At 45.9% G+C, this 24,465-nt stretch overlaps 1 protein-coding gene across 1 annotated transcript; it reads left to right on the top strand.

The window, feature by feature from the left end:
- The first annotated feature begins 4,959 nt into the window (after window positions 1–4,959).
- On the top strand, window positions 4,960–5,259 carry LOC125433397 (U6 snRNA-associated Sm-like protein LSm8). The gene has a single exon (XM_048497899.1). The coding sequence runs from the start codon at window positions 4,960–4,962 to the stop codon at window positions 5,257–5,259; it is 300 nt and encodes a 99-aa protein (XP_048353856.1).
- Window positions 5,260–24,465: the final 19,206 nt, after the last annotated feature.

Here is a 24,465-nt window from a genome sequence, read left to right as displayed (position 1 = left end):
GCTGAGAGAGCTCAGAAGAACTGTGACTAGCCCAAGGTCACCCAGCTGGTGTGTGTGGGAGTGCACAGGCTAATCTGAATTCCCCAGATAAGCCTCCACAGCTCAGGCGGCAGAGCTGGGAATCAAACCCGGTTCCTCTAGATTAGATACCTTCTCTTAACCTCCTACTCCACTGCTGCTCAAAGCTCCTTTCATGAAAGCTTATTGTTGGCCTCTAAGGTGTTGCTGGACTCAGACCTAACTGTTTTACTGCAGACCAACATAGCTACCCTCTGGAAACACCATAACATATGTTAGTTCTTGATTAGTATATTTCCAGTGGTTGCTAGGAATGCTGTAAATCTCCTTAACAACTGTCATTTTGAACTAACTATAATCGTTGGTGAGTTGAGTTTGGGGTGTCTAAGGCTCATTTTGCACATGCAGAATAATGCACTTTCAAACTGCTTTCAGTGCTCTTTGAAGCTGTGCGGAATGGCAAAATTCACTTGCAAACAGTTGTGAAAGTGGTTCGAAAATGCATTATTTTGCGTGTGCAGAAGGGGCCTTAGAGAGCAATCCAGATCATGGAGAAAGCTGGGGGCAGCACTGATGTTGGGCTGCCCTGCTGCCTCCAGACGCCTTTCTGGTGGCATGGGGAGGCAGAAGAAACATAAAGCTTCCTCAGCCACCCGAAAGCCCTCCACAAAAGAAAACAGAGTTAAGCCCCGCAAAGGGTGAAGTCAGTCCTTCCTCCCCACTGCTGATGCTCCTGCGGCGAAAGCCGGGTGGGAACTGACTAATGTCAGATGTCCCCAGATCATTCCCAGTTGTGCCAGCCTACAAGTTAGGCCACTGCAACTCTGGAAGGGGCAGTTGGGGGCAGGTTGGGTACCGTGGAGCTCCCATCTCCCTGTTTGCTCTCCAAGCCAGCATGGGTGCCATTTACATAGTCCGGGAGGACAAATGAAGCAGCATGAGCCTGCTCGACGTCTTGTGACTATTCAGCCGCCCCATCTGGATTGAGCTGTTAGCCTCCCTGCTCTTCAACTGGAGCAAGCTGCTGAGAAGTACAGTGCTGGTACACCAGCTATGGGTGGTATTTCATTTTCTTCTGTGGTTGCAAGTGCAAAGTGATCACAGGTCTGTGCAGACTAGGACTCCCATTCGGTTCTGTGAAAACACACATGTGTAAAAATGCTACTGACTGCAGTGAACTGTTCAGACTGGTTTGAGCTGTTTGCTAATTTTCTAACAAAATCACACTCCTGGATCACAACTGGTGAGCAAAACGTGAGCCAAACTGGTAGTCATTTCAACATCCTTAACTGAAATAAGCTCTTTGTGCAGATTAATGATTCCATTCTTAGGCCGTTTCCGCACGGAGGCGGAAGCGGCTGGGTCGGCGCATTTCGCGCCGATCCGACGATGCTGGGACCGTCCGCATGGCATGTCCCTGGGCCTCTGGCACGTCGCCGAAGCCTGAGGACATGCCCCCGGCCCTGCGCGCCTGCTCCAGCATCGCAGGGCAGGGGGGCGTGTCCCCAGGCCTCGGTGAAGCACCGGAGGCCCGGGGACAAGGTAAGTGCAGGGAGGGAGTGGGGGGGGCGCCTTGAAGCCGCTGCTGTTCGCACGGCTGCGGCTTCAAGCCGGCGTTCCCGGGAAAGTGCACACTCCGGAAACGCCGGCTTGGCGCCGGTCGGGCGGCGCGAGGGAGGCACGGCTGCAATGCAGCTGCGTCCCCTGTGCGAATGGCGGCCTGGGGACGGCGTTTTTGCCGTCCCCAGGCCGCCATATTCCTCCCGTGCGGAAACAGCCTTAGTTTCATTTTGGTGTTGATGTTAGATAGTTAAGTTCAGGCTGATAAGAACAGACTCTTCCCTGCTCTTCTTTTTAGTCCTTATTCTTCATGCTGTGGAGTTTTCAAGAGCATTCAAGGCCATTTGTCAACAACGCTGTAGAAAAGCCCAGAAGGTTCACTTCACTGGGACCTAAATCTTTAGGCAGGCAGCTTACTGAAGCTCAATTTAAAAATGTGATTCCTCTAGATTATTGTCATTGCTGTGGGCTGCTCTCAGAGCAAGTGGAATAACAACTTTCAACAACTTTACTTTAACTGATATATTTTGGGAGAACAATCCATTTAAGGAGCAGCAACAGGATTGAATTCTCAGAGCAATCTAAACTCCAAAACAGCAGAAAAAAATATGAATAAAAAAAGAAAGAGTGAAAGGCAGTCAAGTTGCCATTCTTATTTCAGGAAATATCCACTTGGCAGCCAATCATTCATTTTTCATTCCCTCCTCGTCATTATGTCAAAAGCTCTTTTGAATAAAATGAAATTTCACACCACAGATGTGGTAAGCACTGGGCTCTTCACGCCTTGTGAAATCATGCCTCTTCTTCTTCATCATCATCCTAGCACAAGGTGTTGTCAAGGGTCCCTTAATAAATTAGCACTCAGGATGCTGTGTTGCGCCAAGTTGTACCAATGCATTAATATTAAAATCTGTGTCAACCAGGAAAAAAGGAAATGCTGGAAAACTTGTCAGTTTAATTATGCTGCCGAAAAGCAAGGCCAAAGGGAGAGGTGGAGAATTTGTCACCGGGCTAGAAGATGACAGGGAGCAAATTTCTAAAGCATAGGTAACCCTTAAGTGATTTCATAGAACTGCATAGGAAATGGCTACCACCATCACTTTGCATTCAGATCATGCAAAGCCACCCAACTGGTTTTCCTTTTCCAGTTTATCAATTGGTCTCAGCAAGTTATCCCTCCTGCAGTGCCTGACAGTGGACACAGCATAAAAACCTGACAGAACTCCTGTCTTCTTCATGGCCTGTTCTGCCATACTATTCATAAGGTCTCGGAGTTTGCTTTTACATGCTATTAGCATTACATGCTAATGTAGTGTATACTACTGACTGCTTTTATTGTTATATGTTGGAATTGTTGTGAGCCACCCTGAACTGAAGGGGAAGGGAACCCTAAACAAACAAACAAACAAACAAATATTAATGGTCACAAACTTATGTGCAGAGGGGAGGGGCAAAATGAGGGATAAAAAGTAAAACAGTAGAAGGATTCTTATTACTGAATGGTAAATTATTACTGAATGGTAAACATTACAATAGTAAAGGCGCAGACTTCATTTTTCATAGTTGTTTCAGAGGTAGGATCCAACCAGTTCTCACCACTTCTCTAGAAGTGGTTACTCATTTTTTCTGAGTGCCGAGAAGGGGTTACTAAAGCAACCTCCCTGCCCAATAGGGACTGGAAGTGCATGTGTGCGGCGGCACCACTGTTTGAATCCCACCACCATCAGAACCTGTTATTAACATTTTTGGATCCCACCACTGAGTTGTTTGTTGACATTTGTTAGCCAGGAAGGACTACAAACCTTCTGCTGATCTTGGTCCTCATGTAGGGTCCACTAATGCTTTTGTAGCTATAGTAGGCCAAAAGGGCTGTGGTTGAAGGAATAAATCGTGTTGAACATTATGATGCCCCTAGCCACTGAGACCCTTTGGGGTAGTCCTATTAAAGCCTATATAAATGTGTCAGTTAAAAAAAATCAGATAAGGAGATGGGGCAGATGGGGTAAGATATTCTGTGACAGTTATGGTGAGGGAAGGCAACGCTGACGTCTCTGTGACTTGGGAGCATGTGGGAATGGTGTTCTATCCTGGATAGAGAGTATCCTTTCCACACACTAGCCCTTCGATGTGTTAAAACCTCTTGATTGGAGGATCCTTGTTCTGGTGGGCTTGAGCCCCAGGACCTGGCTCCCAGATTGGTTAATACTCTGGGAGCCCATGTGGAAAATGGTCTGAAAAGTCACCTGTTCCCTTGTTTTGGAGTTTGTTGTTGAATTTTGTTTGGAGAGTTGTCCCACCAGCGTGTTTTGCCATGAATGGTGATAGAGGGAAGTGCTGCTGAAGGTTACTGATGAGCTGGGAAGGGGATCATTGTGCAGCCAACGCAAACCAGATATACCATGGGTTGTAAATGTCTAATTAATAAGTTTCCTCTCATTTATTGTGATTAGCGCATTCCCATCTGTTTGTTTATTTTATTGGTATGTGCTGCCCTTCCCCTTGTGGGCTCAGGGGGATTCCAACATTTAAATACAGTTTTGTTTATTTTATTGATATGTGCTGCCCTTCCCCTTGTGGGCTCAGGGGGATTCCAACATTTAAATACAGTTAAGACATAAAGCTACGAATAACGACAATTAAAACCCAGATGGCAATTAAGATCAGATTCCATTAAAATAACACAACTAAACAACCCCACCAAAATAAACAGTAGCACGCCCTGAATTTGTGCTTTGTAGAAATACAATTGTTTAATTAGCAGAAGGAGAGTTTGGATTTATACCCCTCCTTTCTCTCCTGTAAGGAGATTCAAGGCAGCTTACATACAAAGGCTCACTTTTTCCTTCCACTCTCTCTCTGTGAACTTTTACCTTGTAGAGGGCAAAATTGAGTGGGATGACAGAATTACGAAGAACTGTGAATAACCCAAGGTTACCTTGCAGGCTTCGTGTGTAGAAGCAGGAAATCAAACCCACCACTCCTAACAACTACACCACGCTGACTCTCCATTAGAGAGCCTGTACATGTACTTAACCAACTGCCTTGACTGGGTATTGGGCTTGGGAAATGCATGGGCAAGGGATGGGGGCTGGATTTTACCTGAGGTAGTGTCAGCAATAAAAAAAAAAGGAGGGAAAGACACTGACTGCTCTGCCTGTCAGGTGTCAGAGTTCATGACAGGATTTGTTCAATGTTTGCTCCAGATTGCAGAATGCTGTCCTACTTCAAGATCAGAAAAAAAAAGGTCTACATCAGTGGTGGGATTCAAACAATTTAACAACTGGTTGCATACAAGCACCATTTTAACAACCGGTTTTGCCGAAGTGGTGCGAACCTGCTGCATCCCACCACTACATGCTAAGACTTTCTGGAATCATCTCTATGACATCCACTCTGGAAAACTACATTAATTGTACTGTTGCAGTAATTACTTCAGATGGTCAAACGACAGTGGGAACTCTCAAAGGTTTTGATCAGCCCATCAACCTGATTGTGGATGAAAGCCATGAAAGAATGTTCAGTTCTTCACAAGGAGTAGAACAAGTGGTTTTAGGATTGTACATCATAAGAGGAGACAATGTTGCTGTAATTGGAGAAATTGATGAAGAGACAGGCTTTGCTATTGACTTGGGAAACATTCAAGTGGAACCTTTGAATTCACTTGTTCACAGAAGAAAATAAAGACGAGGATATACATCACAACTTTATAAATCTCCGGTTGTACAGAACTATTTATAGGCTGGTGCGGCTACTTTTTACAACTTGTGTACAATAAGCTACATAGTTGATCATTTTTTATGTTGGCAGTTATGGTTTGATATGTAAATTAAATTCTGTATCTTACTAAAAAACAATACTGGATGTTTTTAAGTATCCAGGGTACATATTAAAGAACTATTGGCTTTATTTAAAAAAATAGAAAAAGAGTAATGTGAAGTGAATTCTGTTATTTTTGTACATACATTTAACTTCCGTGTGGGGAGGATCTGGTGACACTCTGTATCCCACAATGATTACACTAGAGCCCCCCAGCATGGGGGCACTAATGTTCAACCACCATTCATGATTCAATCACCATCCCATCCTTGCCCCAGTTCACCTCTAAGACTAACAGCCCCATCTGGAAGAAAAGTGTGAATCTGTCAGAAGAAGTGGCATGCAGCCAGGCTGGTGGATTTACCCTCCCTGGGGCGCTTTGCCCACGAGAGGAGTGACTGTACAGGTGTGTGTCCACTGCCCTCCCCACCCTGGTACTGGGATGTGGCTCTGGACACCGTGCCAGCATCCTAGCACCCCTTTTACCATCAGTGCAGTGAGGGTGGGCCAGGGTTATGGGCAGGGAGGAACTGACTTTAGTCAGCTCCCTCCCAGCTATTCTCAGCATTACAGCAGCAGCCGGGAATTCAGGTTTATTCTGTCCTTTCGAGCAGCATAAGGTAATTCGGCCCCACAGAGGTTTCTCAGCAGCAAGGAGGGTTTTTTATTTTTCAAGCCTCTCCATGCCACTGGAAGCCTCTTCGGGGTGGCAACCAGGCACAGCCGAAGCCCCATAGCTGGGCCCCCTGTTGTTGGATGGGGCAGGGTTTATACTGGAGTAACTTTCTCCAGGATTGCACTGTAAGGGAACAAGAAGAATCACAGAGTTGTGTGGAATATTCTTTAATAGAAAATCAGCACTAGAAGTCTGTAACAGATGTGGGAAACGTATGAGGTGTTTAACCCAGTGGTGGGATCCAAAAAATTTAATAACAGGTTCCGATGGAGGTGGGATTCAAACAGTGGTGCTGCCGCACACACGCCCCTCCAGTCCCTATTGGGCAGGGAGGTTGCTTTAGTAACCCCTTCTCGGCACTCAGAAAAAATTAGTAGAGAAGTGGTGAGAACTGGTTAGATCCCACCTCTGGTTTAACCCTTTTCCTGCCTGCATTGTTTCCACTTAATATCCTCTCCCTGATTCCTTTCCTCCTCAGGTCGGGCAATTTTGAGTAGAAAAAATGACAAAGAAAGTTCTAAGCTCACACCACTCCCATCACTTGCAGGGTGGTGCTGTAGAAAGATAATAGGAAGGTTTGTCTCTCTCTGAATATCTACAAAGTAACATTCTGAAATTTTGTAGAACCTCCTTTCCTGCCCCTTGCTCTCTTCGAATTTCTCTTTGATCAAATCAGAACTGATGCAAAATAGACTTCAAGTTCCTAGAAAAAATAGCACAAGAAACTGATCTGGATTTCAGAGAGTAACTGGGTAAAGGGGAATTAAGAGAATTAATCTTAATGACTTTGCAGGTGACCCATTAGTGCTTTGGTTGATTCACACAGAGGAGGTCATTCAGATATGAAAGTGCAGTGTGATGGTTAGAGTGTTCAGACTAGGAGCTGGGAGATTCAGGCTCAAGTCCTCCCTCTGCTATGGTACCTTGTGGGGTATGCCAACCCTCTCTTCTCAGTCTCATCTACCTTACAGGGTTGTTGTAAGAGAATGTTGCTGTAAGCCACTTTGGGTTCCCATTTGGTGGAAAAATAAATGTGCATGTTCTAGGTCATGAAGAACATTAAAGGTAAGAACCGTCTCCTTGAGTTTAGCCTGGAAGCAAATTGGAAGCCAGTGTGAGTGCTTCGAAATTCATATTATATGCACATAGTAACTTATACATTTTGAAAATAAACTGGTGACTATCTTTTGTACTGCTTCAAGATTCCAGAGTTCCTTTATCTGAGCAGCCCTATATAAGGCACATTGTAATAATCCAGTCTAGAGTTCAGAAGCATAGATCAGAACAGAATAATTCGGCATGCCATCTGCTGAGGACAAACAACTGGAGAATGGCCATCACCATTTACAGATGCAGAGTACATTTTTATCCCACCCTTCCTCAGAGGAGCTCAGGGCAGTATGGTTTACCCTGTCTTTATGTTATCCTCACAACAGTCTTGCGAAGGTGGTTAGGTTGACAGAGAATGACTGGAAGATTCATGGCAAGGAGAGATCTGAACCTATGTCTAGGGGTGGGCAATTGGGATTCAGCAGGTTCGCACCACTTCAGCAGAACTGGTTGTTAAAATGGTGCTTGTAAACAACCAGTTGTTAAATTGTTTGAATCCCACGACTGGAGCCAGTTGTTAAATTATTTGAATCCCACCACTGGCAATTGGTGAACCCAAACTGGGAAAAAATCCAAAATAACTTATTGGGGTTTTTTTTGGGGGGGGGGGTCACTTGGAAAAAAGGCATTTATAAAAGGAAGCCAAAAATCAGATTTCCCCCAAATCATTTTTCAGGCCTGGCCAAGTCCAGCTTTAAACATTGGGTTTTGCCTCCAAAGGTTATGTGCACTTCAGAGGCAGAGAAAACGGTATAAAGTTTTCTGTATCTTACTGGCCAGGCCAAGCCCACAGTTCAGTGCTGGGCTCAGTCATGTCAGGCCCAGTCTTCAACTCTGCACCTGCCTCTGAAGTCCACGTAGGCAGAGGTGGGATCCAACCAGTTCTCACCACTTCTCTAGAAGTGGATACTATTTTTTTCTGAGTGCCGAGAAGGGGTTACTAAAGCAGCCTCCCTGCCCAATAGGGACTGGAGGGGCGTGTGTGTGGCGGCACCACTGTTTGAATTCCACCACCATCGGAACCTGTTATTAAAAATATTGAATCCCACCACTGCACGTGGTGTTCAGAGGAAGCAGGCAGCACTGGTTCAGCTCTGCCCCACCTGCTGCTTCCCACACCCGCATGGAGTCCAGAGGCTGGTATTTTTGGGGGTTCAATAATCTGAAAATTTGGGTGTAATAATCTGAAAATGTTTGAAAAAAATCTGAAAAGGCCCATTTGCAGTATTGGCTTTTGTTGTTGTTGTTTGTTGTTGTTGTTTTCCAAAATGTCCAGGTCCAATAAATCCAAAAAATACCAATAATTTTATTTGCCCACCCCAGCCCATTGTCTCCCCAGTCCTAACCCAACAACCTGTGTACTACAACACTATACCTTATATCCTGCTTGTTAGTTTCTGGAAGCATCTGGTTAGTACCTTTTAGAGTAATTCCTATAGCTTTAGACTATACCCAATCTCTATTTTTAAACAGTGGCCACAGGAATGAGTTGACTACTACCTGCAAGTTTCTAATGAATCCATCACTTTTAAAGGAATCGTATTTGTCTTTCCAGTCTCATGAGGCAGTAAATTGCAAATTTTCTTAGGAAAAAGGTTGATGAAGTATAATTTTGAATAACTGTAATGCATAGACAGGTGATTCAAGAAGATGAAAATAGAAATGAGAAAGTAGACTTCTCCAGAACCATTAGTCATGTAAAAAATGCCCACGAAACACAGTATTGATTTATATATTTCTTTATCCACTTCAGTGAGGAATATATATGTCAAAATATATTACTGGGTTGAATCCCATTGCAAAGATCTGCATGAACAAAGGGGGACTTTTATTGATCCCCTCTCATGCTGCTCTTGGGGAATCTGCTATCTTGAACGAGTAGAATTTGGGAAACATTCAAGGCAAAAAAAAGGGAAGGCAGAGAAGTTGCTCTTCACCGCAAAAAATTCAGATGGGATCCAACCCACTGTCTCCTATGGTTACTTATTGCTTTAAATAATTTAGTAACATTGAACACCATTTAATTCTACTCCATCCACAAATTGTTATGGATCCCAGAGGGTCAAAAGCATTCATGTGAGCCTCATTGCATTTGTACTACCTAAGACAATAGCTAGATCAAGGGTTCCCCAGGAAATGGTGTCTACACACCTTGTGCCTGAGGAACTATAATTTCTCCACTCACTGGGGATTGATCATTTCTTCCCCTTGTTCTCTTTATTCTTTAATGAGACCTTGAGTAGAAACTAAAATCTCTTGAATCAACATAATTGAGGCATTCTAATGAAGACAAGGAGGTATGCTGCTCTGCAAAAAATAAAGTTGTACATACAGAACAGAAACTATTACATAATCGATATATTCTTGTACTTGGGGCATGCAAAACCATAGTTTATGTTTATTTATACTGACTGGCTGACCAGTTCACTCTTCATTATATGACTGGTTCCTGACCAATGAGTAGTCACAAAAGGCAGAGCAGGAGCAAAGAAAAAGAAGAAGAAGAAGAAGAAGCAGCAGCAGCAGCAGCAGCAGCAGAAGAAGAAGAAGAAGAAGAAGAAGAAGAAGAAGAAGAAGAAGAAGAAGAAGAAGAAGAAGAAGAAGAAGAAGAAGAAGAGGAGGAGGAGGAGGAGGAGGAGGAGGAGGAGTTTGGATTTATACCCCACTTTTCTCTTCTGTAAGGAGATTCAAGGTGGCTCATTTCCCTTCCACTCCCCACAACATATACCTTGTGAAGTAGGTGGGGCTAAGAGAGTTCAGAAGAACTGTAACTAGTCCAGGGGTCTGCAACCTGCAGCTCTCCAGATGTTCATGGACTACAATTCCCATTAGCCTCTGCCACGTGGCAGGGGCTGATGGGAATTGAAGTCCATGAACATCTGGAGAGCTGCAGGTTGCAGACCGCTGAACTAGCCCAAGGTCACCCAGTGGAAACACATCTGGTTCACCAGATAAGTCTCTGACACTCAGGTGAAGTGGGGAATCAAACCTGGTTCTCCAGATTAGAATCCACCTGCTCTTAACCACTGCACTACGCTGGTTCTCAAAGACACCAGGAATCCCATAGGGCTGTGTGACAACTGCATGTGCAAAATACTGACAGTCACAACACACATTTTTAATAGGTGAATATAGTTTTAATAGGTGAAAAGTAATCAATGAACAGGGGTGAGCTGCTTGGGACCAGCCAGACAATATACTGGAAAACTACTCAGCGGATGGCGGGAGACTAAACCATGAGCCAAGTTGGTGGGCGTTTATATACACTCACCTGCCAGCAAGATATCTTGCCATTTTCTTTGTGCATCCCTCAAATGCAGATTAAAAATGGAGAAGAAGAAGAGTTTGGATTTATACCCCACTTTTCTCAACTGCAACAAATCTCAAAGCAGCTTACAAACTCCTTCCCTTCCTCTCCACACAACAGACAGCTTGTGAGGTAGGTGGGACTGAGAGTGTTCTGAGAGAACTGTGATTAGCCGAAGGTCCCTCAGAAGATTTTATGCTGAGTAGTGGGGAACCAAACCCAGTTCATCAGATAAGAGTCTGCCACTCATGTGGAGGAATGGGGAATCAGTCTCCTTCTCTGGAGGTTTTTAAACAGAGGCTGGATAGCCATTTGTCAGGGGTGCTTTGACTGTGTTTTCCTGCATTGCAGGGGGCTGGATTTGTTGGCTCTTGTGGTCTCTTCCAACTCTATGATTCTATGATTCTGAAGTATTCTGGGTTCTCTTCCTGCTATAGTTAAATAAGAGGATTGCGCCTTCAATTAGCATCTCATTTTTTCCTTCCATAATTTTAAAAGGAAGCACCAACAGTCCACAGAAAATATTTTCGTATGAATCCATGCTATTATTCTGTAATACTGGGTTTTAACTGTAAATGATACCTTGCAAATTGTTTTAGTTATATAGTTTTAACATGTTTTGTACACTGCCCAGAGCCCTTCGAGGGTGGGTGGTTTATCAAGTCTAAATAATAAATGAATGAATGAATGAATGAATGAATGAATGAATGAATGAATGAATGAATGAATGAATGAATGAATGAATGAATGAATGAATGAATGAATGAATGAATGGGAGAGGCTGCTGAAGGGGTGGGGCTTCTCACATTTGTAAATCTTTTCAGTTACTGCTGAAGGGGTGGGGCTTCTCACATTTTTAAATCTTTTCAGTTAGTCTCTGGAACCAGCGGCGCACGCCTAACGGCACGCGCAGGTGTTTTACTAAATAAGAACATATTTTAAGGGATAGTAGAAGGTACTTCGAGAAACCCCTTAACAGGAGGCACTAATTATTAAAATCCGAATATTTGAATATCTAAACAAAATTAGTTATAGAAGGCAGGAAGCCAGCAGGGGGGGATGGGGGCTTCTTCCAGTGTCGGCACTGAGTGTCACATGTATGACTATCTCGCCACTAGGAGGCCAGAAGTCCTTGGGTGTGCTCTCGCTGCAATGAGTTCCTGACACTCAAAGGGAATGTGTGTGTAAGCTCTTTAGGAAGCCAAGGTGGCAGACCTAGCAGAAACTTGAGAGAGAGGCAGAGAGGGCAACAAACAAGGCTTTCAGGGACCTAGCAGCCGGGTCCCCACTCTTCCCAAAGGTGACATCTCTTCAGATGTCTTGGAGAATGAGAGAGCGTCTGGGTGACGGAGGGTGCCAGTCTATGAGGTGGTGGAAGATGCTCCCCTTAGATGGGACCCCTTCCTTTAGCTGGGTGGTCAGGATATCCTCTCGGCAGACTGAGGATTACCCCTCAGGGAGTGTGGGGGGCTCCACTTGTAGTGGGGTGATTCCGATCATTAGGAATATAGAAGAGTTGGGTTTGTGAGCGCTGGATGACCGCGATGTGGTGACTTGCCTGCCTGGTGCAAAAGAGTTGCGGATGTCACGCTTCGTCTAGATGGAGGCTTTTAGACAGTGCTGGGGTAGGAGTCAGCAGTTGTGGTCCCACATTGGTACCAAATGACATTGGGAAATGTAGCCGGGAGGTTCTGGGAAGCTAAATTTAGGCTGCTAGGAAAAAGGTTAAAATCCAGGACCCCAAGGTGGCATTCTCCTCAATGCCTACCTGTTCCACGCCGCCAAGCAGGGCTTGCTTTCAGGCAAGCCGGAGATACAGGGACTCAATGCGTGGATGAGAGAGAAGGTGGTGTAAGGCAGAGGGTTTCAGGATTTGTCAGGAACTGGGGAACCTTTTGGGATAAAGGCAAGAATGAGCCTGTACACAAAAGGGACGGGCTTCATCTTAACCTGCCAAAGAGGAACCAGGCTGCTTGGCTCTCAATGTTAAAAAAAAAGGTGGCAGAACAGCTTTAAACTGATCAACTTGGGGAAAAGCTGACAGGAGCTGAGGTGACTTCGGTTCTGGGAATACAGAGTCCATGGAGATGCAGACAGAGAGGGAGGTTTTTTCTAAATCCCAACCCCACATTACAAGCCGCAGGAGCATATGCAATGTGATAAGTGATAAATGTCTACAAAAGGCTAGAGGGCAAATCACATAAATCCCAGGTTAGGGACAGAGACCAGAGTATACAAGTGTCTCTATACTAATAGTAGAAGCATTCAACCCCTAAAATGGGGAGCTGGAGTTACAGAGTTTTGAAGGAGGACATTGATATAGTGGGAATCACAGAGACATGGTGGAATGAGGAGAACCAGTGGGATGCTGTTATCCCAGGTTACAGGCTCTTAAGCAGGAAGAGGATAGGACAGGGCGTATTATGGGGGTGGGGTGGCCTCTCTACATCAAAGCAAGAGACATAGTGTCACATGTAAATAGACAATGCAGGGGGGAGCTGATTCCTCTACAGAAGCACTGTGGATATCAATACCTAGGGGTGAAGCATAGTTTAAATGCAGGAATATACATCGTCCCCCCTAACCAAAGTGCACAAGAGGACTCTGAGATGGAAAAAGAAATTAGAGAGGCCAAATAAAAAAGCAAAAAATGTCGTGGGTAATGGGCGGTCAACTATCCCAATATACACTGGAAAAATGCATGTTCAGGTCATAGCAAGGAGAGAACATTCCTGGACATGCTAATTGACTGTGGCTTAGGAGCAGATGGTTGTAGAAATCCTAAACCGGGTAGAGGTGATCCTAGATTCAATTCTATGTAACTGGTGACCTGGTGCAGGAAGTCAGCGTTATTAATAAGCCGATAGGGAATAGCCACCACAATGCTGTCAGATTCAGCATCTCTGCATGCAAACAAGCGACAACTACTAGCCGAAGGCATTCGCCTTCTCAGAGCGGAAATTTCTCAAAGATGAGGGGGATAGTGCAGGGAAGCTGAAAAGGAAAAAATCAAGAGAGTCAAAACTGGCCAAGGTGCGGGAGGTTATTTAAAAACACAGTCTTAAAAGCTCAGCTGGAATGTGTTCCGCAGGTTAGGAAAGGCAGCGCCCAGTCCAAAAGAAAGCCACCATGGCTAACAAGAGAGGTTGAGAAATTTACAGGGAAAAAAAAGATGTCTTTTAGAAAATGGAAGTCCAACTTAACTGATGAAGAATACCAGAGAGAACACAAATGGTGGCAAAAGAGAAGCCAAGTCAGCCGGTGGCGGAGGCAAAAAGGGATTATGAGGAACTCGTGGCCATGCGAACAATCAAGACTGTGGTAAACAAACAGTTCTTCAAGCTACATCGCGCCAGGAAGAAGGCCAGGGAAGCGGTAGGCCCGCTAGATGATGAAGGAATGCGCTGTGCTAAAAGATGACAGGGAGATTTAAGAGAAGCTGAATGAATTCTTTGTGACCAGTCTTCACCCAAGAGGAGGTGAGGAACATTCCTGCACCTGAACCAAGCTTCTTAGGAGGTGAATCCGAGGAACTAGCGAAGATAGTGGTAGACAAGGAAGAAGTGCCTGGCAGCCATTGATAAACTAAATGCTACCAAATCCTCTGGGCCCAGATTGCATTCATCCAAGAGTTCTTGGGAAGAGCTCAAGCATGAAATTGCTGGATGTTCTCACTTTAATATGCAACTTCTCCCTGAAATCAGGCTCCATCCCTGAAGAACTGGAAGATGGCCAATGTCACACCAATCTTTAAGAAAGGGTCTAGGGGACCTCGGAAATTACAGGCCGGGGTCAGTCTGACATCTGTTCCTGAAGTAAATTAGTAGAATCTTATATGCCATTAAAAGGTTAAAAAAATGAAATGAAATCAGTAGAATCTATCATTAAAGATAAAATTATTAAACATGTAGCAGAAAAGCAAAGACCTGCTGAGGAAGAGAGTCAGCAATGACTTTTGCAGAACTTAAAGTGTCCTTGTCTTTACAAACTTCTTACTAGAGAGTTCTTTTGAGGGATTAGTAAACAGACATGTGGATAAAGGGGAACCAGTGGACATTGTCTACTTGGATTTCCAAAAGGCTTTTGACAAAGTTCCTCACCAGTGAGACTGTTGGAGAAAACTCCAGCAAATGGAAAGGGAATAAAGGAGGGGAAGTCCTCCTATGGATTAAAACTTGTTGAGGAACAGGAAACAAAGCATTAAGGTATAAATTGGGAAGATTCTCACAATGGAGATGTAAGGAGTGGTGTCCCCCAAGGATCCGTTTTTGGGACCAGTGCTCTTTAACTTATTCATAAATGACCTGGAAGTAGGGGTGGGTAGTGTAAGTGGCGCTAAGTTTGCAGATGATACCAAATTATGTAGGCGTGGTGAGAACCCACAAAGGATTGCTGGAAGAGCTCCAAAGCGGACCTTGATAGAATTCAGGGTGAGTGGGCTCAGGAAATGGCAAATGCAGTTCAGTAGCAGCTAAATGTAAAGTGATGCACATAGGGGCAAAAAATCCAAACTTCACATTACACGCTACAGGGGTCAGTGTGCTATCAGTCACAGACCAGGGAAAGGGATTTAGCGCAAATCTTTTAGTTGATAGTTCCATGCAGGAATGTCAGCTCTCAATGCATGGCAGCTGTGAAAAAAAGGCAAACTCTATGCTAGGGATCACATTAGTGGAAAGGAGTTGATAATAAAACTGCAAAAGGATTGTCGTATGCCCTTATATAAAGCAGTGGTGCAACCGCATCTCTGGAGTACGTGTTCGAGTTCTCTGGTCGCCACATCTCAAAAGGATATGCTCGAAGAGATAGAAAAAAGTGCAGCAGAGAAGGCAATCGAGGATGATTAGGGGCGATTGGAGCACCTTCCTTATGAGGAGAGGCTGCAGCGTTTGGGACTCTTTAGTTTGGAGAGGAGACGTCTGAGGGGGGATATGATTGAAGTCTATAAAATTATGCATGGGGTAGAAAATGTTGACACAGAGAGACATTTTTCTCTCTTTCTCACAATACTAGAACCAGGGGGCATTCATTGAAAATGCTGGGGGGAAGAATTAGGACTAATAAAAGGAAACACTTCTTCACGCAACGTGTGGTTGGTGTTTGGAATATGCTGCCACAGGAGGTGGTAATTTTGGCCACTAACCTGGATAGCTTTAAAAAGGGCTTGGACAGATTTATGGAGGAGAAGTCAATCTATGGCTACCAATCTTGATCCTCCTTGATCTCAGATTGCAAATGCCTTAGAAGACCAGGTGCTCAGGAGCAGCAGCAGCAGCAGAAGGCCATTGCTTTCACATCCTGCATGTGAGCTCCCAAAGGCACCTGGTGGGCCACTGCGAGTAGCAGAATGCTGGACTAGATGGACTCTGGTCTGATCCAGCAGGCTAGTTCTTATGTTCTAATGAATGAATGAATATCATTTTGAGTTCAGTAAGCTGCACAAAAGTTGACTATTACAAACAACAACAACAACAGAAGTGCAGGGCCTGCCACCCTATAATAACAAGGATTTTGTCAGCCTTGGGAGTATCAGCCATCTAATTTGGACCATTTAAAGAAGCACAGTGTGTGGGGAATTGAGTAATTTTTTAAAAATTTGAATGCAGAACATACTGCATCAAAAACTGTCACTCATTTGGGATAATTAATAACATTTATACACAAATGGAAGGTTAGTAAACAAATTAACCAACACTGTTCAATGTAATTTGTTAATCTTAGTAACTCTAATAATTATATAATTGGAACATATAATATTCCTTGTCAGAGCTGGGCATCGTCTGGTATCATTTCTTGCGTGTGTTTTTTTTCATTTATAATATATCTAACCATTTTCTACTCAAAGAAATTCAGAGTGACTAAGAGGTCTTTCAAATGACTGCTAAATGGCCAAATATTTGATTTAATACCATTTCCTCTGGTAAAGAAAAACTGTTTGTTCTGTCAGTGCCTGACAATAATTCAGCTTAACAGCACAATAACATTTAGAAGATGGTTAATATTTGATCACTAAGTGGCATTGCTATAGCAATTTCTGTCTTGCCCCCCCCCCCTTCCAAAAATGAGTGATCTGCAAATGTACATACATCTTAAACATTATGGCTTAACTTGCATACAAAATTAGCATCCAGAGAAATTCTGAAATGTTAAAGATGGGTTGGAAATGGCCATTAACGCCAGCTAGCAGACTGGTCACCAAATGGTGACACTGGATATTTAAATGCTGGCATACGCCATTGTCATTGCTTTATTTTAATTGTGTTTTAATAGTTAATGTCTTAAGTTTTCCTAGTGAAACTGCATATGTTGAATGTTTTTCAAGATAACATGTGTAAGCCACCCTGAGCCTGGCTTGAGCTGGAAAAGGGTGGGTTATTAAATTTAATAAAATAAAGGTTGGGTGGATCTTATTATTTGCTTAGTTATGGTTTTTAGCCCAGTTTTTCTCCCTCATGGGGACTCAAGGCTGCTCACAAGCATGCCCAAATAAACAAAACTTAAATAAAATACAATTTAGGGCTCGTTCCGCACATGCAGAATAATGCACTTTCAAACTGCTTTCAGTGTTCTTTGAAGCTGTGCGGAATAGCAAAATCCACTTGCAAACAGTTGTGAAAGTGGTTTGAAAATGCATTATGTTGCATGTGCGGAAGGGGCCTAAGTAAACAAATGCCCATAATCTGGTCTGGTTCTGGTTCTATGGTGTCAGCTAGGGATGCCAGCCTCCAGGTGGAACCTGGGGATCCCCTAGAACACAGGTGTCAAACTTGCAGCCCTCCAGATGTTATGGACTACAGTTCCCAACATCCCCTGCCAGCATGCTGGGAACTGTAGTCCATAACATCTGGAGGGTCACGAGTTTGACACCTATGCCCTAGAATTACAGCTCATCTCCAGACTGTACAGATCGGTTCCCCTGGAGGAAATGGATGCTCTGAAGGGTTGACTTGATGGCATTGTATCAACCTGCTCCTTTTAAGCTTTGCCTTAATGAGCAGCTTGGCTTGGTTGACCTGTTGTCTCACCTACTAATGGCTGCTGCTAATTGCTGTTGGCTTGGTCTATCTCTGGGGGTGCCATTCATCCCATCTCCACCTAAGGCTTGCCTTTCCCGAACTGGCTTCTCAGAGCTTTTTGGAAACCCCTTTCTGTTCCTGCCACACCTCAGGGCTTTCCTCTTAAGGTGTACCTCCTGGCTTCAGGCAAGTGGATTCCATCTCCTGCCTGTCCTTGTTGTACCAGTGGCCACCAGTAAAGCTATCATTTGGGACCGGGGCACCCATTGGTACCCCACTGCGGACCCCTTTTCAAGAGAATTCCTTTTCCTTGTTTTGCATGTTATTTTTGTTTCTGTAATGCTGCCTTTCCAAGGCATCCACTGAAATACCTTTTAATTGCCCAAACCAAATTTTGAAGTTGATTTCATGGGCCAGTGTAGAACCTGGATTTTTCAAACAGGACAAAACAGAGAAGGTGCACTGGTAGGTTGTCGATGAGGTCACAGTGACCCCAAAGCGGACATCAGGAGATACTTTCCTGCAGCTCTCAGAAATTTGGCCAGATTTGCAGGCTGGCCAAAGTTTTCAGCTTTTCCAATTGTGCTTCATTCCTTTTAACTCCCTATTAGTTTTCTAATAGTATCTTCCTTGCCAGCAACAATGAAGCAGTTCAGGAGAAGGAAGAATGAATAATGAACTTGCTGGGAGAATTTTATCACAGAGGACAGGATGCATGCCTGAAATATGCACTGTAAATCTGATCTTCCACTCCCCTCTTCCTCCTTCTCCTCAACTTAGAGTATCCAAAAGGTTGCATGTGTATGAAAAGGCTTGCTCCCTTCCTCCTGTACAGGAAGTCAGCATGGTATAGTGGTTAAGAGTGGTGGGCTCTAATCTGGAGAACCGAGTTTGTTTCCCCACATCTACACATGAAGACTGCTGGGTGACCTTGAGCTAGTCACAGTTCTCTCAGAACTCTTTCAGCCACACAGACCTCAGCCTTTGTTGGGAGGGGTTTGTAAGGGAAGGGGTTTGTAAGCTGCTTTGAGACTCCTCAGAGGTAGAGAAAAACAAGTTAAAAATCCCAGCATTTCTTTTTCTTCTGCTGTGCCATCACTCGAGCTATGCTTCTTTCTTTCTTTCTTTCTTTCTTTCTTTCTTTCTTTCTTTCTTTCTTTCTTTCTTTCTTTCTTTCTTTCTTTCTTTCTTTCTTTCTTTCTTTCTTTCTTTCTTTCTTTCTTTCTTTCTTTCTTTCTTTCTTTCTTTCTTTCTTTCTTTCTTTCTTTCTTTCTTTCTTTCTTTCTTGTAACTTTAGTACAGTCTGCAGTTTGCAGTCTACGTATAGACAAGTATTACCACCCTGGGTGAGAACTTTAGTAGAACAGAATACTAAAATTTAACCTAGAGCTTATGAGCCGTGAAAACATATCAAAGTGCTACAAGGTGTAACAGAGCTAAGAAGACAAACATAACCACAAGGCTGTCCTGCTCTGACTGGAATGTCAACTCCCCCACAGAGCATACTAATCATTTGCATGGGCTGGTTTAAGGAGAGGAAGGCTACACTTTGATGGTAGCTGTCAAGCAGGTTATTTTTGGATTGCACAGTGACACATTCCAATCAGAACAATATCAAGTCTCAAAAAAGTTCAGAGGTCACCAGGAGTAAAGAAGGTGCAGTAAATCATAAGGATCCCTCATGTAGCTGACAGCAGCCTGCTGGCCACAGCAAGAATGTACACAGCAAACAAACAGTCAAGTTGCTTCCACAAGCATCTGTCCCTTGTCTGTTGCTTATATCATTCTCAGGGATCATCAGCCTCTGCTGAGTCATCCTGTTCCAGGTTCAACTGCTTAAGAACATAAGAAAGAGCCTGCTGGATCAGATCAGAGTCCATCTAGTCCAGCACTCTGCTACTCGCAGTGGCCCACCAGGTGCCTTTGGGAGCTCACATGCAGGATGTGAAAGCAATGACCTTCTGCTGCTGCTGCTGCTGCTCCTGAGCACCTGGTCTGCTAACACATTTGCAATCTCAGATCAAGGAGGATCAAGATTGGTAGCCACAGATCGACTTCTCTTCCATAAATCTATCCAAGCCCCTTTTAAAGCTATCCAGGTTAGTGGCCATCACCATCCCTTATAGTACACCCAGGAACCTGATGGTCCATTCATTCCCTAGGGTTATTTTATCATCACAGGTACTACTAGCAGTAATTTTACTAGTATGTAGCAAAGAGAGTTATAAGTGTGCTGACATTTCCCTTGTGACACAAGTATAGCAATTGTTGGGGGGATATCACTAGTGGTATTCAACAAATTCAAGTGGTATTCAACTAGTGGGATTCAACAAATTACCAATCATAAACCAACCAATGATATTTCTGTAGATGGGGATTCTTCTCTGGCAGAGAAGCTAAATCACTTTTTTGCCCGCTTTGAAACAGGTCTATCAGAAGGAGATGACACACAGCCACTAGGTGATTGCAGCTCACACCTCACTGTGGAAGAACATGAGGTGAGGCAAGTTTTGAGGGCTGTGAATCCAAGGAAGGCTGCTGGACCGGATGGTATTCCCGGTCGGGTGTTAAAGGAATGCGCTGGACCGGATGGTATTCCCGGTCGGGTGTTAAAGGAATGCGCTAACCAACTGGCTGGTGTTTTTACTGGGATCTTTAATCGATCTTTATCCCAGTCCACCATCCCATCTTGTTTGAAAGCTTCCACCATTGTTCCACTACCAAAGAGATTTCCTGCTGACAGTCTTCAGGATTATAGACCAGTGGCACTCACCCCCATCATCATGAAGTGTTTTGAAAAACTGGTCCATGGGCATATTAGTTCTTGCCTTCCAGATACATTTGATAAACATCAGTTCGCATATCGGACTAATAGATCTATGGAGGACGCCATTGCCATTAGCCTCCACACTGCTTTGACGCATCTGGAACATCAGGGGAATTATGTGCGAATGCTCTTTGCGGACTTTAGTTCCTCATTTAATACAATCTCGCCACAAAGACTGGTGACGAAACTTGTGGATCTTGGACTCTCACATTCAATCTGTTTGTGGATTAGGGACTTCTTGTCTGGACGTTCCCAGAGGGTTAGACTGGGAAATCGGGTTTCCTCAGTTCTTACTCTAAATATTGGAACGCCACAGGGCTGTGTGTTGAGTCCTTTACTGTTCACCCTTTATACATATGACTGTACTCCTGTCTATCATAGTAACACCATTATCAAATTTGCTGATGACACAACGGTGGTGGGGCTCATCTCTGGAGGGGATGAGTCTGCCTATCGGAATGAAGTGGATCGACTGCTCTCATGGTGCAGGGAAAATAACCTGGTTCTTAACACTAACAAGACAAAGGAGCTCATAGTGGACTATAGAAGGAATAGCTCAGAAATTCAGCCCTTGACTATAAATGGAGATCAAGTGGAGCGGGTGGCTAGTTTTAAATTTCTGGGCGTTATGATTAAAGAGGACTTGACCTGGGGCGTACAGACTGCCGTGGTGGTTAAGAAAGCCCAGCAAAGACTGTACTTTCTGAGACTTTTAAGGAAGCAACAACTAGATGGAAAACTTCTGGTGTCCTTTTACCGCTGTGTCATAGAGAGTGTCCTAACCTACTGCATCTGTGTATGGTTCTCCAGTTGCACAGAGGCGAATAGGAAGGCGCTCCAAAGGGTGATCACTACTGCACAAAGGATTATCGGCTGCCCTCTTCCCTCCTTGGAAGAAATCTATAATTCCCGAAGCCTAAATAAAGCCCAAAATATTCTGAGGGACCCGTCTCATCCAGCACACTCTCTTTTTAAACTGTTACCATCTGGCAGACAATACAGGGCCCTCAGAACTAGGACAAAGAGGCTTAGAGACAGCTTCTACTCTAGAGCTGTGGCTATGCTAAACTCCGCTGCTTCATATTGATGTATTTGGGGCTGTGTAGGGATGGGTAGAGGAAGGGGAAAGTGAGGATGATGTATGAGTCTGAAATTGTGTGCATCGAGGAATGCTGCTGTAAATTTCGTTGTGCGTGCACAATGACAATAAAATGCTTATGCTTATGCTTATGCTTATGCTTATGCTTATGCTTATGCTTATGCTTATGCTTATGCTTATGCTTATGCTTATGGTGGGTCAAACACTGTTACTTTTCTCACTGAATGGAAAACTGAGATCAAGTGGAGGATTTGGCCATAATACAGGTTGAAATCAGTCTCTGTTAGAAGTCTTAAAATATTTTAGGTGCTTTATGTGGATACAGGAGCAGCAGTGGTGCAGTGGCTAAGAGCAGGTGCATTCTAATCTGGAGGAACCGGGTTTGATTCCCCGCTCTGCCACTTGAGCTGTGGAGGCTTATCTGGGGAATTCAGATTAGCGTATGCATTCCCACACATGCCAGCTGGGTGTCCTTGGGCTAGTCACAGCTTTTCAGAGCTCTCTCAGCCCCACCCACCACACAGGATGCTTGTTGTGAGGGGGGAAGGGCAAGGAGATTGTAAGTCCCTTTGAGTCTCCTACAGGAGAGAAAGGGGGGATATAAATCCAAACTCTTCTTCTTCTTCTTCTTCTACAGTGCTCCATCTCCCTACTGCCTGACTCAATGCTGACTCCCTTAATTTGTGAAAACATTCTAGTCTGATCGCCAATTTACTGGTGGTCCCTGGCCCCTCCATGATGTGGCTGGCCTCTACCTGGGCCAAGGCTTTTATGGCCCTGGCACCTGCCTGGTGGAACACCCTTCCATCAGATGTGCAGGCCCTGCGGGACCTTGGCGAATTCCGCAGGGCCTGTAAAACGGTTTTGTTCCACTGGGCTTTTGGTGAGGCCGACCGCGGATTCCCCCTCTAGGATGTCCCTGTGTTGCATGCCATTCCATCATTGGCACGCCCAATATAACATCTAATTCACCGCCCTGAGCCCTTCGGGGGAGGGCGGTATATAAATGTAATTAATAAAATAAATAAATAAATAAATAAATAATTTATACTGCTGCCCCCCCCTCCCCCGGCCTAGGGATCGGGCACCAGACTTTTATAATCTTGTTGTACTGTATTGCACTATATTGATGCTGCTAGGTTTTATGAATTCTGTAAATTGTTTTTAACTTAATTTAATTTATTATGCGTAATGCTGTTTTTGGTCTATTGTGTGCAATCTTGTTTTTGGCCTGGTGCACACTGCCCAGAGCCCTCTGGGGGTGGGCGGTTTAAAAAATGTAATAAACAAACAAACAAACAAACAAACAAATAAATGCTTGTTCTCAAATGATTTTCTTTGCAGCTGTCCTCTCTCTGTGTGCCTGTTTACCCAAAGCACCTTATAGGACATTTTCATTGATTGTCTCAGTCCTGCACAGGAGGAAAGCTACATGAATTCTCTGTTACCCATTTTGCTTCTTTGCCCAACTCTGAAGCTGAGACTATTTATTCATAGCATCTCAATCTTGTTTATGCATTCCTGTTCTGCTGACTGGAAACTGGGGTTCTGTCCAATAAGTTCTGAGCATGCAGCAGCACGACAAATGCCACCAAGCATGCAGGTGCAAAATCAACCCATGCGCTCTAATTTAGCTGACTTTAAATAATGCTCCATCTGAGCAACAATGACCCTGAAGCATATGTCATCCAAGGAAGCTGCTAAATTGTGACAGTGCATCAACAGCAGCTTCTTCTAGGCCAGCTACCACTGCACAGACCGAAAAACACTTGAAAAACTGTTCATTTTGCATTCCGAGCAAGTCACCAAGGCAATTGTGTGATGTGTTTGACTCAACAGCGAGTGTGTATTGTGAACGGGGAGAGTTTAGTTTTTGAAAGCCTGTTCAGGGCACATCAAAGCACCCCGACTGAACTCGGCTTTAAGCTGAGAGAATGAATTGCATAAATAAAGTGCCTTGTTCTAAATGTTAAGAGGTTAGATCTTAGAGGAAAAGAAGTTCATTTTGTAGTTTTTTAAAACAAATATAATAAACAAATAAAGCAAAACTGTATTTTTGTTGTCAATCGCATGCTTTTCTCCCCTGAATGTGTTTATGTTGGGGCACCCCACTTAAGAGTAGTTAATAGAAGCCCACCCCCCCCCCCCCCACCCACCCCCACCCCCCCCCCCCCCCCCCCCCGCCTCCCACCCCCCCCCCCCCCCGCCACCCCCACCGCCCCCCCCCCACACCCCCCACACAACCAACCCCCCCACACCACCCCCCCCACCCACCCCCCCCCCCCCCCACCCCCCCCCCCCCCCACCCCCCCCCCCCCCCACCCCCCCCCCCCCCCACCCCCCCCCCCCCCCACCCCCCCCCCCCCCCACCCCCCCCCCCCCCCACCCCCCCCCCCCCCCACCCCCCCCCCCCCCCACCCCCCCCCCCCCCCACCCCCCCCCCCCCCCACCCCCCCCCCCCCCCACCCCCCCCCCCCCCCACCCCCCCCCCCCCCCACCCCCCCCCCCCCCCACCCCCCCCCCCCCCCACCCCCCCCCCCCCCCACCCCCCCCCCCCCCCACCCCCCCCCCCCCCCACCCCCCCCCCCCCCCACCCCCCCCCCCCCCCACCCCCCCCCCCCCCCACCCCCCCCCCCCCCCACCCCCCCCCCCCCCCACCCCCCCCCCCCCCCACCCCCCCCCCCCCCCACCCCCCCCCCCCCCCACCCCCCCCCCCCCCCACCCCCCCCCCCCCCCACCCCCCCCCCCCCCCACCCCCCCCCCCCCCCACCCCCCCCCCCCCCCACCCCCCCCCCCCCCCACCCCCCCCCCCCCCCACCCCCCCCCCCCCCCACCCCCCCCCCCCCCCACCCCCCCCCCCCCCCACCCCCCCCCCCCCCCACCCCCCCCCCCCCCCACCCCCCCCCCCCCCCACCCCCCCCCCCCCCCACCCCCCCCCCCCCCCACCCCCCCCCCCCCCCACCCCCCCCCCCCCCCACCCCCCCCCCCCCCCACCCCCCCCCCCCCCCACCCCCCCCCCCCCCCACCCCCCCCCCC

Source organism: Sphaerodactylus townsendi, linkage group LG05 (genome assembly GCF_021028975.2).
Source record: "Sphaerodactylus townsendi isolate TG3544 linkage group LG05, MPM_Stown_v2.3, whole genome shotgun sequence".
In the NCBI taxonomy this organism is placed as follows: Eukaryota; Metazoa; Chordata; class Lepidosauria; order Squamata; family Sphaerodactylidae; genus Sphaerodactylus; species Sphaerodactylus townsendi.
Note: the sequence above shows the minus strand (reverse complement) of the source record. Positions and strands in the feature narration are given on the sequence as shown.